We start from the raw sequence: 14,663 nt of genomic DNA, 5'->3' as shown, positions 1-14,663 counted from the left end.
CGCAAGGAATCCCACTTGAAATCCCGTTGCTGTTCAATCCTAACATTTCAAATCTATGCGTAGATCTCGTTGAAGATTGGGAGTCTCGCCGTGCAGATCTTCTCCAACTTCAGAACCTTGCAACTTATGTTAAGAGTGTCGCTCTTCCGAGGCTTGTTGATCATCTTGTTGGTACGATGGATGATTGCCCTCTAGAGAGCGCATCTATCAGTCAACTCTTCCATGCATTTGGATTGAATGTACGTTATCTGGGAGTGGTGATCAAAGAGCTCAAGAGAAGGTTCAATGAAACGCGAAATGGAGCCGTTGATAGAGTAGAAGATGTCGACGATGAAAATAAAGATGCGATCGAGTTTCCCCTTGTCGTCGAAGTTCTTGAGCGTGACCTTCTTGCGCGCTGTATTATACACGAATTCAATAGTGTTTTAGTGCAGTACCCAATTGGATGTTTGGCGCAAGTCACTGCTTACTTGTTCAACGTTCTGCTGTCCTCATCGGAAGTTCAACAGCCTTGTCTAGAGCTCGATGGCTTGATTTTGGACAATCCACTTCCTAATCGAACTCAGTTTTGGAAGAAGATTAATCGGAGGGCTAGAATCCATTTCAATTACTGCGACTTGCAATCTCCTGATTCTTATCTTCATGTCATTCATCAACGGTTTCCGATCATTCGAACAATTTGCCATAAAGTTGGAATTCAACTGTCTCCAATGGCACTCGTTAAGATGATGAAAAATGGACAAGAAGAATTAGATCCAGCAGCGCAATGTTCATTTGAAGCTCTGATGATGAAGAGCTCGCCAATTCCAAGGAATATTCTCAATGGGGTAGCTGGCGTTTCTCGTAAGCGTAACGGTAACGTGAATGGCGACGTTACGAGAAATAGGACTCCACCCAAGCAAACGAAGGCTGAGCTTGTATCTGCGGATGACATTTGCCAGTTCATTCCAGTGTCAAAGTCAGACCAAGGGACATCTTCAGTGACGGGGATTCTTTTTTCATCGGGTGTTGTTGCTCATGCACTTGATTTATTCGAAGTAGCCTTTGAATGCCATCAGCACTGTGTGCAGATCTTACACCAAATGAACTACCCGGTGTCAAAGTAAGTGGCTTGAAGCACGAATGCAGGTTCTGATTTTTCTGTCTGTAGAGAAGTGTTGATTAGTCAATGCTGCACTTCATATGTTCTGATGAGTCTTGGGGATGTTCTTGCAGCCTCGCTGTATTTGCAGAAAGTCGTTATCTTGTTTGAGAAGCTCTACGGTCCTGATCACCCACATCTCATCAGCATCTACACGATGTATGCAAAACTGTCCCTAGCAATCATCTCAGCACCAGATGCAGCATCACAGTTTGTTGCAGCTTCCATTCCTCCCTCCCAGCAATTACTCATCCAACTACATCAATTGAATCAATGCAAGGACGCTCTTGAAAAGGCCATTGCTCTCGCAAAACTATGGACAGGCGTGACTTACAGATCTCCTATTCTACCTGGCTTACTTATTCAGTCAGCCAAAACAGCCCTGACATCAATCACTCTTCTAAGTGTTCTACAGCAACAAGCTCCACACGTTCCTTTGGACGATTTCAGCGAGAAAACTCAAAAGGATATCAGAGAAATGCTTGCAAGCCTTCCAGCGTCTGGACTTGCCTCTCCAGGATCTCCGATGTTAGCGGAAGCTGATCGAATCCTGTTTCTCCTTTTCGCAACTTCTGAAATGGCCGCATCAATGAGAAGAACAAAAACCGCCTCCCTCTATACAATAGCATCGGTGAGTGTCAAATAAGGTCCGTGCTAGTAATTGATCTCTCTTCCATTTAGCTGGAAACCGAACTCTCAATTCAATATTTGGCGTCTGGAGAAACAAAACGCGCTCTAGACTCAGCGCGACGCCATCGAGACATTCTGATTGAATTGTTGGGACCCTCTCACGTTGAAGTTGAAGTAAGATGCAAATTCGAAGGGTTGATCATTTTTCCTTTTTCAGCTGCTGGATCGTCAAATTAGCGCATTAACACGCCAGGCGGTCCTCCGCGCCAAACACGAGCGCTCGGTATTGCGGAGCTTCGATCTGCTGCCCCCTTTCACCACTCGTTCTGTTGCAGTGTCAGATCGAAAATGAACTGGTAGCGTCTTCTTCATCGCATATTTTTGAGCGAATTTTTTCCCGGATGTGCTTTTTTTTTATTTTTGTCCGTATCGCGTGATGCTATTTTTCATGGCTTGTGCACTCCCATTGTGATAGGAACGGCACAAACGGAAAGCTATTCATGAGGGTGGTGGTGTGACGACAATTTCATGATTTCCCTCACAAAGTATTTTAGTGGTCGGGCGTTCCATTGCCGTCATCTCGCACAATTCGGTCAGTCAAACACTCTGTTGTTGGAACCACGGAACAGCATTATACCTCCCTAATTTCTGTTAGAGGGGCGTCATGTGAAGGAGAACGTGGAACAAGAATTTCGATCTGATAAAAGAACAAATCTGCTGCGAGGGCATAAAATCGCTCAACCTCAGCACGGACGAGGAAAAACTCGAGGCAATCAAAGAGCGGAACGTCCGTCATTTCAGTCAACTCGAGGCTAGAAACCAATTTATGATTGATACATTATTGAAGCTGTTTTTGTGCATCATCACTGGCTCATCATCAAAAACTCCCATCTGTGTTTCACAAATATCTATTTTGAATAGACGGAATTTATTCCTGATGTTTTTCTTGATCACTCAACTCAATTTGAGATGGATTCGTTGCCAACTCGATTTTACTTTGATTGGAAGTTGGGGTCCAATCGACCCAATCATCGACGTACGTTGTTGTTGTTGTTGAAATTCCATCAAACTTCTCTGTTTCAACTCTTCTACCAATCGTTCTCGCAAATCCTTCTTGTTCGTCTCCGCTGCTCTCATCCTCATCAATCCCTTCGACGGGAACATTCGGTCCTGCAACAACCGACATCCAAACGTTCGACAATAAAACTCACCGTAAATGTGATGAGACTGATGAGGTTTCTCGTCAATTCCTCTCTTGATGTTTCGCCTCACTGCTTTGTGAACCATAACAAGGGGGATTGGAATAAGTGTCACTAAGGCAATCGTCCATCCCAAAGCGTGACCCCAGAGCGGCCAACCACTGAAAAAGAGTTGGGACGACCATTTTGGACAAGATGGGGTCCCAAAGGACATTCGAAATAAACGTACGTTGAGTACTTTTCTCCTTGACACGAAGCCCCTTCAAAACCAGCAAAACAAGTACAGGTTCCTAAAACTCGATTGCAAATTCCCCTATCCGCACAATTCTCAGGACAGCCGCGCTCTGAAGCAATCAATGAGCCTTTATCTCATTCGAGTTGTACCTGTCGTATTTTCGAGTTTTTCGTCACAACTGATCCCTTGCCATCCAGGATTGCACCGACAAAAATTCCACGTGGTGTCGCAGACGCCATGAAGAGCTGTTGTGCAGTTGGATTCACACCCAAGGCCGGTAGGAGGTTGGCGTGAGACCGTCACGAGATTCAGGTTGACGGATGTTGGCCCTGTGGAGGAGAGAGTAGCCACGAAAGATGGATGTCTCTTACAAGTAAAGGAAATAAGAGCTGACAAGATGACAGATACGAGACAAAATGGCAAACCAAATTTCATCATTATTCGCATTCCACGACTTAGTCGACGCCCTATGGAACGAAAATGAAGCAACGGAACGGAAGCCGGATGTCGTACCTGTCATTTCAAAACAATCATCTGAGAAACGATCGAGTCCATACCACACCAGAACGGCAAACACTTCAAGGAGGGCAACAACGTAGAGGGCAATGCTTCCAACAAAGGCATCTATCAAATCAACAAAGTAGACCCCTGACGGTGTCAATAATCCGACACCAAACATCCAGAAGAACAGACACACGAATCCAGCCAACGCCTCCTTTTGAAGATGCTTGAAGAATGAAGCCTCAATCATTGATGTGAGAATGACTTCAACCATCGCAAACTCAGAAGAGACGCCAAGGCAGATCAAGACAATGAAAAACACAACTGAGAAGAATTGGGCAACCGGAAGAGTTGCTAGGCCTGAAAAGCCCAATAGAGACACAAATGTTGAAGGACATTACCGGCAGGATAAACAACGAAGACGAGGCCACTTCCTGCTTTTGCAACTTCATCAATGGACATCCCTGTCATGTTGGCCATGTATCCAATAAGAGAAAAGACAACAACACCTGATGAGAGTTGTAATTAGAACCCCAACGATACTGTTGCAACGCGTACCAGCAAAAATAGATGTGAAATAGTTTGTCGCAATAACAACGTATGTATCATGAATAAACTGAAACACATTAGAATGATTGTTTCAAAAATAGGAATCAATGTCTGTCTTACATTATTTCGACTTGGATTGAATGACGCGAAATTCACTAAAGATCCCCATCCAATTCCCAACGAATAAAATATTTGACTTCCAGCAACAGCCCAGACATGCGGGTCGTACAATTTGTCCCACTTGGGTTTAAAAAAATAACTGATGCCTTCAGCTAAGAGACACGGAAAGGTCGATCACTGCTTAACACCGAACCACTTACCAGCTCCAGAGAGTGTCACTCCGCGAATGAAGAGGATCAGAAGGCCGATGTATGGAAGAAGAGCAGTGACATACAAAACTGTTCCGCCTGATGCTGAACCTCGCGATACAGAGAAATAAACTCCAATCCACGCCAAGGTCAAGCAAACTAAGAGTCCTTGATTCATATCTGCAAACCCGTTGAAAGCTTTCATCTCGGATGACTTGTTGAGAACAACCTCGAGCCTGAAAGATCTGTAAGGGACAATCTTTACTGAATGAAGGACTCACCAGAACTTCCTCGCAGAGTCCGCCGCGTCAAGCCCACCAACTGCCCATGGGAGAGTTGCCTATCAAAAAACGCGGAGACACCCTGGAAAGGACAGCAACTAAGGCCAGCTACAAATGGCGGAGAAATTACTTTGAAGGAATTGAATAAATAGAATAGCGCCCATGCCACGATAACATTATAATACACCGCACAGATGGAAGCAAGTCCGACCGAAGTCAAGCCTTAAGGAGGAAAGCGCAGTCAAAACCCACTACACCATAAATGTTGAATTACCAAGTCCAGATAATCTCCCATTGATGTTTCGCCATACTCTTATGAATCCGCACTGTTGTTTTTGGCCAATCCTAGGAAAATTGGTCAGAGCGTCAAGGCATTGACCGAAGACACTAACCCAAGTTCAATCACAAACATTGGAAGACCTAGTGCAAGGGTTGTCAGTGTATGTGGTACTAGGAAAGCTCCTCCGCCATTCTCATAGCACAGCATTGGAAAACGCCAAAGATTTCCTATAATCAATGGAAGTTATTGATATTAATACGATGTAGCGTACCGAGACCAACTGCGTAGCCGATGCAGCAAAGCATGTATTCAGTCTTTGATTTCCATCTTGGTCTTCCCCCTGCTTCATCCTTAGCTTTCTGCATCATCGCGATCGTGGTGTGCCTTCCAATAATTGGAAGGGCTGCGAGATACTGATCACCTTCAACGAAATGGCGAAACTCAGCAGCCCGTAGAGCGCGTTCTGCATCGTCGGTATTGAAAGGTCGATGTTCACTCACAAGAGCAAGTTGATACAGTTGTCTGAGAACCAGGGATATTAGCGCGACCGTCTATTCAAACAAATCGTACCTTTTTTCTGTATTATTGCGTGTGACTTCGAAACTCGAAGAAATTTGAACCGCGGCAATACTCGCATCTGCACCGTAAATTCTATTCGGTTCGGTGTTTTCCCCAATGGCGACACCTTCATCGTCCATCTCAGGAATTGCTGTTTTGTACTGGGCCGACAAACATGCAGCGAGTGCGTTGTTGAAAAATGGCAACAAAAAGTATACAAGCCAAGCAGTAGACCATTCAGTGCACTGCTTAGCGTTCAAAACAGAGAAAAAAAGCAGAGCAAGAAAATTTCAACGCTAAGGTTGTTGGAGTTGCTTCGTCACAAGTTGTAGCATTCTTTGTTTCATTTCATCAAGTTGAGGAACAACATCTGAGAAGCAAGTTACTGCACATGATTCCATGTGTGACTGAATCTCATTTCTCTTGACTTCTTCCTTAGCGTCACTAAATGCCATAGAAAATTTATTGTGGCAAGATTGCTGGCAACCACTGATCTGATTCTGAAACGTTTGCATTTCCTGCCTTAATCGATCCCCAAAAGCTTCAGCGGGAGCTTGACACTCTTGAATACACTTTCCAATCGTGTCGAGCTCTTCCCTGCTGTTGTCGAAACATTTAACGCAACACTCGTAGGACTTTCTCTGTAATGGAAGAACCGCTTTTGTAATCGTTTTCATCATTCCTTCCACCTTCGATTCGAAATCCCTGGCTGCATCTTGAAACGACATCGTCGCGCTCAGAATGGTGGGTGCCTCAATCGAATCTGGCGCATGTTGCTAGTAGGCCCTCCAGCAGAAAAAACGTGCAACAAAATCTCTACAAAAACTTGTCCTCCTGTTTCGCAGCGATCTGATCTCTAGCTGCCTCATTTCCATCTCCGTACCAATCTTCATCGTCACTCAGATCATCATCCATGTCATCTTCTCCATCTGCGTAATTGAGTTTCGGAGGGACTGAATTTGCGATAACCCGTTCATTTGCCGCCATCCCTATTAGTTCTGGCCATAAATGTTTCGTTCTTCCTTCAGCAACAATTCTAGCGGCATCTTCAGCTTTACGTGGATCCGGATGAATCACTCCTAAGTAGTCTTTCAACTGATCTGTGCTAATAACACCTTGCCTGTAAAGAATGAAGTGTAGTACTTCTTCCAATATATATATCTCTACCTTGAAACAATCCATTCTAGCCACAACGCCCAATTCTTCTTTTCGTTCTTCAAAGTTTCTGGGTCTCCCAAAACGATTAATCCTCTCTTCGCGCGGGTAAGCATCACATTCATTCTTCTCATATCAACTAAAAATCCAAGATCTCCCTGATCGGAACAAACATTGAATATGCACCCATTGAGGCTTGCAGTCAAACAGTTATATGAACTATGAACAGCAACAAGCATTCGCTATTTTGTGCTCTTACATTCGGGTTCGCTCGTACAGCGCTGAAAATAATCAGTTCTTTTTCTTTCCCTTGAAATCCGTCTACAGTATCCACTTCTAATCCGTGGATCTGTGACGATGTCTAAAAGAAGTGATCACAGATGAAAGAAGAAAGGCAGCATCCTAACACCTACGAATTTGCTTTTGAGAACCGTAAGAATCAGTTTTTTTTTGCGCCTTGTAGGGAGTTAGAATTCCGATTTCAGACGGGTCAAGACTGCCTCGATCGAAAATAGACCGTAGAATTGGTGGAATGAGCGACGCTTCACTGAAAAAGAGAGTCAAGGGAAGTGGCGAAAAGCAAGTTGAAATTGGAGGGAGTTGGTCGAGTGGAGAGAAGAGGATGAACGCGTGGGCAACAAGACTAGAAGCTCTATGAAGTTGAAGATCTTACTTCGCATTGAGTTTTGACGGGCCATCGGAACTTTCTCCCACTCCAAGCTTTTTCGGTTTGATCAGGCACACCCGTATAGCTGGATTGGGAAATACGAATCCAGGAATGGTTGGACGTTCACTGTCTTGTACTCCTATGAAAGGGGGAAGTTGTAATCTCTTTTATTGAGTCAATGCTTTCGACATGATGTTCTGTTTCTCACCTGCATTCTTGACTTTGCCTCGATAAAACTGGAAATTCGGAAACTCCGCAATACTTGGATGCATTCGACGTTGAACATCAAGAAGAATTACATCTGCTACTTTTGAAGATGCCAATCGCTCTAGAAGGCTGACGCTCAAACCTGAAGAGTGAAGTAAAAGTTCAGCAACACAAATCTATGTTACCTCGTGAGTTGGCCTCCCTTGATACAATCGTCGCTGGAAGTTGTTGATAATCCCCAATCAAAACAAGATTAGAGCACCCTTTCGCGAGAGCTACCAAACTAGCTGGTTCTGTTGATTGAGCGCATTCATCAATAACGACGCGATCAAACTTGTAAGTATTCAAGAGGAAATGTCCCGATCTGATAAAGAGATGTGTGGTTCGCATGTTGTCTGTTTCTACAAACCCGATACAGGTCGTGATGATAACGTCATTTCTAGCGATCAATGCTCGGATCATTTTGAGCCGTTCTTGCTTGTGGGCTTTCACTTTATTGTACTCAGAGTCGAAGAGGGTTGAATCAGATCCTTCATTCCCAACAAACTCCTGTCAAAAGGTCTTTCGAAACAAAGACACACGGTTGTCCGTCTGACCTGGACATCCATATCGCTGCCAGCGCCAATTCTGACACTTTGCAAGCTGTTTCTCAATCCGGCAGTCAAATTGTCCGCCGCGACATTTGAGTCAGCAACAACAAGAATTTTGCGGAATCGGTCAAGTTTGTTCCACGCACGAATCAGCGAACAAGCGACGTGCGTCTTTCCAGTGCCAGGAGGCCCTACAAAATCACAACAAAGCCAAAACGTTTGACACTCCAGTATCACCGAATAGCCGCATTACAAACCTTGTATCATTGTAAGGCGATTTGTCAGTGCTGATGTGAGAGCTAACCGCTGTTGAGGGGTCAAGGAAGCGTTCTCGTAACTCCTTAGAAACTCGTTCACTCGATCTGAGGTCTCTTGTAAATTTTCTTGGCTTCCCTGGCTTCGCATCTTTTTGTCTGCCTGAGTTGTTAAGCCACTCGGACGTATTTTCTCAAGAAAATCTGCAGGAACGTCACCGCCTAAGAATAACAATGCAATGATAGTCTGACTTTCAAAGACATACCCAGTGCAACTTGTCTCGCTTCTGGGGTGTCAGGATTCAGCAAAAGATATTTCATTGCGGGAGAAAAGACCATAAAGGGACGCTTTTCATTAACAGGCCATTTAGATAGACACAACACCTTCAAGGCGTTGACCATACGTTGATAGCTGACAGAACTTGTCAGCGGGTAAAGCATGAATGAACGGGAGCCTGCGAGAATTCAGTTCAACAACAATTTCTTCCGATGAGTGGTTGTTCTACGACTGACCTAACGTTTCGCCGAGTGCCTCATCAGTAACAAGACGGAGAGACAATTCTAATCTTCCCTCTTGAATGTTAATACTTGTCACTCGAGCAGCAAATGCTTTGTTCCAACTACAATGTCGATCGAATCGTTGATTGAGGGGACGAAGAAGAACCAATTCGTCATCTCGAATATTCGACTGCTGAAGAAATCGATCAACCTCTGAGAATAGAAATAGGGAATGGAAAGACTTGTCTATCAAGAGAACCGAGAATGATCGTGAATGACGCACCTGGATGAAATCCCGTTTGCAAGCGAATTAACGGAGGGGCTACACTCAAGACGTCGAATTCAACGCATTTTGAATCATCAATAAGAGATCTTGGAACTTCCCCCTCATTCAGGCGACATTCAGTGAGACGTTGAGAAACATCTGATCGAAATTCATGGGCAAGCATCATGCGATAATTCTGGAAGAAACTTCTCGCTTCGTCAGACGGAAAGTACGAAGGGTCCAGTTGTAGGAAGTATCCACTAGAAGGATTGGGTTGCTCAAGATAGTCGTGCGAAGAACCCCCCGTGATGAGCGACAGAGCAAGGGACCCAAATCTGCCATCACTCAATACGCAACAATCGTCCAGCAAGCTTTCCCATAGAGTGACCGAAAGAAGCCGCGGCTTGGTCGCTAGGAGAGGGAAGATCGTTATGTAGGGCAATTGAGAAAAACTACTTACGATGATTGGCAACCTGATCGAGAGCACGTACTACATTTTCAACATGACTTCCCTGATATGACGCAAGAATTGCTCTCCATAATTGAGGTAGAATCAAATTCCATCCCTCTGCACTTGAAGTTTCGATAAAGGAGATTGCTTGTTGTACGGCAGCCCCGAGATCCTTCATTAAAATTAATTCAAGAATTCGACGACAAATTGCTCTTTCACTAGTTGGAACAGCTTCTTCGACGCCAAGGGAGCTCAGGACTATTGTTCGTGCGTGCGCTAATCCTGCCTTCTTTGAATGCCCAGCACCGAAGGCTTCCGCAATCTTTGGATTCCCTCTTTCATCCGTAAACGTCCAACGCAACTCACAATGAAAAACGGAACCCTTCACTGAATATTTCAAGTCTTCATCAATTCCTAATCGACTCATCATGCTTTGAGTCCGAGTGATGATGTCAGCCACCTCGTTGGAACGAAGATCCACAGGGACTTGGACTTGGGACATGTCTGGCGGATCAGCATTTCGACTTTTTTCAACTAGATTCGGCGATGCGGTTGTTGACGAAGAGCAAGAAACCATTTCTTCCTAAGGAACCGAATTTTCGATCAAACTGAAGAATTAAAACTTACCGTTGGAAGCAGTTGCAATTTATTCCACACTTCAGCTCTTGATTTAACTTGCGCTTCTAGAGAAGACGTTGACATCGAACACACCGAAATCTGGAACAACGACCAATACATCGACATCCTCAACACATGATGTGTAAAGACCCATTTTACTTACTGCAGGTCTAAATGAGCCCTTGCATGTAATTTGATAACAGTAGTTTTTGTTGTCATTGTTCACGATCCATTTTTCTTCGATTGTCACTTTTCGTTTCGTCTTTTCGACGCAAAGCAAATATTTATACGCTTCGTTAAGTTCCATAAGTGTTGGCATTCCTAGACGTTCGATTAAATCTCGACACGCAACACGAATGGCGCCTTCTTTGTTGCGATGGCGACCAGCTGCCCTCACTGAAAGCGGTTGTTGTTGTAAGATACCTTGATGCGTATCTTTCAGGCATGACAAAGCATCTTGAATGCTTGAACTGAGTTCTGCAAAAGGGGAGAAAGTCCACTCGATACGATGGTGAAATCCATCTTGCCGCCCCTGTGCCTGCGTTGATGAACTCTCTTTCGGTTGTAAAAAATTCTTTCTTATGCTAAATAGCATTCTGACGTTACTTTCGTTGAGCAATGGTTCCAGTATCGGCTGCAGATCCGTCGTTGCAGCACACGATCGATCTGCAGCAAACGAACCAAAGAATCGCCGATTTCCATTTGAAAAATTCACAAAACCTTGACCGGCTGTGTGGGCAATAGACTCCTGGGGAAATTCCTGGTGAACATGAGATTTCGATTCATTCTGTTGAAAAGATTCAATTGAATCAGATGGAGCACCATTTGAGACATGAACTGTGTTTTCGCGAATGGGAGAATTTAAGGTTTCTGGAGTGATTCGCTTGGCTCCACGAGGATTCCGATTAAAATCAAAACGTCTTCCTCCTCTTCCTCTTTGGCGCGAACCCCTCCCAGGGACACCAGGCGGATCTGAAGAGCTGATGAGCGTTGGAGAAACTGAGGACTCGACAGCAGGCATAACAGCTGAGTGAAAAATTTGTCTAGCAAAAACGGTTCTGAGAAAAAAGAGAAGGAGATGAAGAACAAAGGGAATAGGAAACTCACTGATATGCCGTGAACGTAATTTGACCTCGATGCTAAAGACATAATATCTGAAATCCGGCCACCTTAAAATCAACCATCAGACATCCGGACCTGATGGCCAATAGGATTGGAGGTAAGAAGAAAAAGATGTCGCGACATGAAGGTCTCTTCCACATTTGCGCGTTGATTCGTGCGAATGTCACAACCATAGAAACACAGCCTCCTGAACAGCAATACTCTTGCAGGTTGGGTAAGAGACGAGTGTAAGTCACGAAGAATGATTAGATATTGTTGGTGTTTGTAATGAAAGTCTGTCACTAAATAGATATTTCAAAGGAAGTGCAATCAATCATGAACATCTCGTAAAATATTTGGTTCGCATGCGAGATAGGCAATCAGATTATTTTGTGTAATTCTTCGATTGAAAATCAGCAAAAATGTCTAGAACAGAGCGACTGTCTGATCCCAACGTTGAGTGAAAGCATCACTGCCACGGAAAAATTGGATAATATTGCAGAAGACACTGAAGAGGCTCTTGAGTCTGCTTGGGGAAAGACTGAAGGGACCCTCAAGGTGAGTTTCACGGTCCGATGAGTGGGAGAAAGCTCTTGATGGCAGATGGTCTCTCAAAAATCTAGCGAGCTTGCGGGTCAAGCTGGGGGAGCAGTACAAAACTTTTTTCAGTCAGCAGGGAAATACATTAGAAGTCAAGCCCAACATCTTGCGGGAAGAAGCAAGGACGATGAACCCATTTGAGTAGTAATTTTCTTTGAATGTTTGATTGCATAAGAAAAATGTTTTTTGAGACTTTTCCACATGCTTCTAACTTTGAAAAATAATGTGTAAGTGTATAGAGCAGGAAAAATGACATTGTCTAGCAGCGCAGAACCTTCATAACTTCGACGGAGTTGTTGGTGCTGGAAGTCCCAATCCCTTGGCGACTCTTCTCCCGTAATCCATATCACATCTCGCAAAAACAGTAACCATGCGTTCCTGGATCTCTCGTTTTGCATTTTTAAGATGTCCACAGATATTCGAGATGAGATGCTGACGGTCTGTTTCTGTCATCACGTTGCGATACAAATTTCCAGGCTGAACGAAATCCTCGTCAGTCAGGAGATATCATATCGGCCGGAGAGGCCAGAAGCATAAACTGGAGCGGGTGCGAATTCTGGTGCTTGTGCTGGAGTTCCCATGATGGAATTTGGTTCATAATTCGGAGTTGATCCTCGATTTCCATCAACATTGGCGAATCCATCTCGCGTATTATAATTTCCTGAATTATAATCAAATGAACGGTTTATTCAAACAAGCTTTGCATTTATAAATGTTGAATGAGAGGGTGAACCTACCCATCGGACAATTCCACGGGGCATTGATAGGGATTTGTTGGTAGTTTCCACCAAGACGATGGCGATGTGTATCAGCATAACTGAAGAGACGTCCTTGCAACATTTTATCTTCAGATGCTTCAATTCCTGGGACCAGATGCACCGGAGCGAACGCTGCAAGACATTAACAGAATCCTTCTCTCAGAGCCAACAACAACTCACCTGACTGCTCAGTATCAGCGAAATAGTTATCTGGATTTCTATTAAGGACAAGTTTCCCAACAGGAATCAATGGATGATCCTTATGAGGCCACACTTTGGTGACATCCAATACATTCCATCGGTATGTCTCTGCTTCTTGGGGTGACATGATTTGAAGATAAAGACTCCAAGACGGATAGTTTCCTTTTTGAATCGAATTAAAGAGATCTCTTGTTGACCAATCAGGATCCTGAGCTCCCATCTTTTGCGCTTCTTCCCCAGTAAAGTTCTTTATTCCTTGATCAGTTTTAAAATGAAATTTGCAGTAATGAACTTCCCCATTCCTGGAAGAAGAGAGAAAGAAAGGTATGGCATTAATCTGGTGCGCTCAGTGAAATCGTTTTCCCTACCGATTAATGAGTTTGAAGGTATGAGAACCATAGCCGTTCATGTGACGGTAGCTGTATGGCGTTCCTCGGTCGGAAAACAGAATTGTAACCTGATGAACTGATTCAGGAACTAACGATAGAAAATCCCTGGAAAGGAGGGATGGATAGAAATACTGATAGACTAAAATCTGAATTACCAAAACATGTCTGCATCTGGAATATTCGTCTGCGGGTGTTTCTTTTGAGTGTGGATAAAATCTGGGAACTTCACTGGATCCCGAATGAAGAAAATAGGAGTATTGTTTCCGACCATGTCCCAATTTCCCTCCTCTGATTCGAGAAACTGGGGGAGAAGATGGGACATAGTCGATCCTTACCTGTGTAGAATTTTATGGCATACCCACGAGGATCCCGCGCGGTATCTTGGGATCCTTTTTCACCACCGACGGTCGAAAAGCGGAGGAAGCAAGGAGTCCGTTTTCCGATCCGCTCAAACATTTTAGCTTTTGTATATTGCGTGATATCATGCGTTACTTCGAAGTATCCGTGTGCTCCTGCACCCTTCGCATGCACAACCCTCTCAGGAATCCTTTCTCTGTCGAAATGCGCCAACTTGTCAATTAGATGGAAGTCAGAAAGAAGCTGCAAGAGAATGACGTGAGAAGAGCTGGAGCTTTATGACCACGTACAATCGGACCCTTCGGCCCCAAAGTGATTGAGTTCTGGTTTGAGTCAACTGGGGCACCAGAGGTTGTTGTGATATAGCGGCGACCATTTCCATTGTTTGAAGACTCCCACTTTGCGTATCGAGAGGCTTGAGATGCCATACTCTGATTATAGATACTGGAACTGCGTAAGTTTTCTATTGTTGTAAGCGTCTACAGTAGCTGTCTCAAGGTACATGCACTTTGTTATCGGTCCAGGTTATCTGCATCACAGAAGTTGAGAGCAATATATGCCTCATTGGCGTCTCACTCAACTCACTCTTCGCTGTCGTTGGGTCTATAGTGCAAAATGAGTGAACAAAGAAGAAGCAAGAATAGAACTAGATATTCAGATTTTTAGCAGATGGACACTGTCTTCACACCTGGCAGCGGGACTTGACCACAATCGCTGAGAACTAATGGAAGAAAGCAGATTGTGAAGAGAAATCCCTTTGAATTCATGAAATGTAATCGCCAAGAATGGCAATCACATGAATCAAAGCAAGACACATTTGTTTCACTACTCCCAATATTGCGTCCAAATAGACCAGATGGATCTCTGCAA

The 14,663-nt window shown here is 44.2% G+C and overlaps 2 protein-coding genes across 2 annotated transcripts; both read right to left on the bottom strand.

Annotated features, from left to right (window-relative positions):
* Positions 1-5,978: 5,978 nt before the first annotated feature.
* On the bottom strand, positions 5,979-6,410 carry LOC129617773 (protein FAM136A-like). Its single transcript, XM_055532844.1, has one exon. The coding sequence runs from the start codon at positions 6,408-6,410 to the stop codon at positions 5,979-5,981; it is 432 nt and encodes a 143-aa protein (XP_055388819.1).
* Positions 6,411-12,364: 5,954 nt separating this feature from the next.
* LOC129617772 (peroxisomal catalase-like) lies at positions 12,365-14,221 on the bottom strand. The gene is given in 8 exon segments (XM_055532843.1): positions 12,365-12,588; positions 12,591-12,749; positions 12,826-12,978; positions 13,027-13,349; positions 13,416-13,541; positions 13,592-13,724; positions 13,772-14,036; positions 14,084-14,221. Coding segments are annotated over 8 exon segments (1,521 nt in total).
* Positions 14,222-14,663: the final 442 nt, after the last annotated feature.

This window comes from Condylostylus longicornis, unplaced genomic scaffold, assembly GCF_029603195.1.
Source record: "Condylostylus longicornis isolate FDR11 unplaced genomic scaffold, ASM2960319v2 ptg000632l, whole genome shotgun sequence".
Classification (NCBI taxonomy): domain Eukaryota; kingdom Metazoa; phylum Arthropoda; class Insecta; order Diptera; family Dolichopodidae; genus Condylostylus; species Condylostylus longicornis.
Note: the sequence above shows the minus strand (reverse complement) of the source record. Positions and strands in the feature narration are given on the sequence as shown.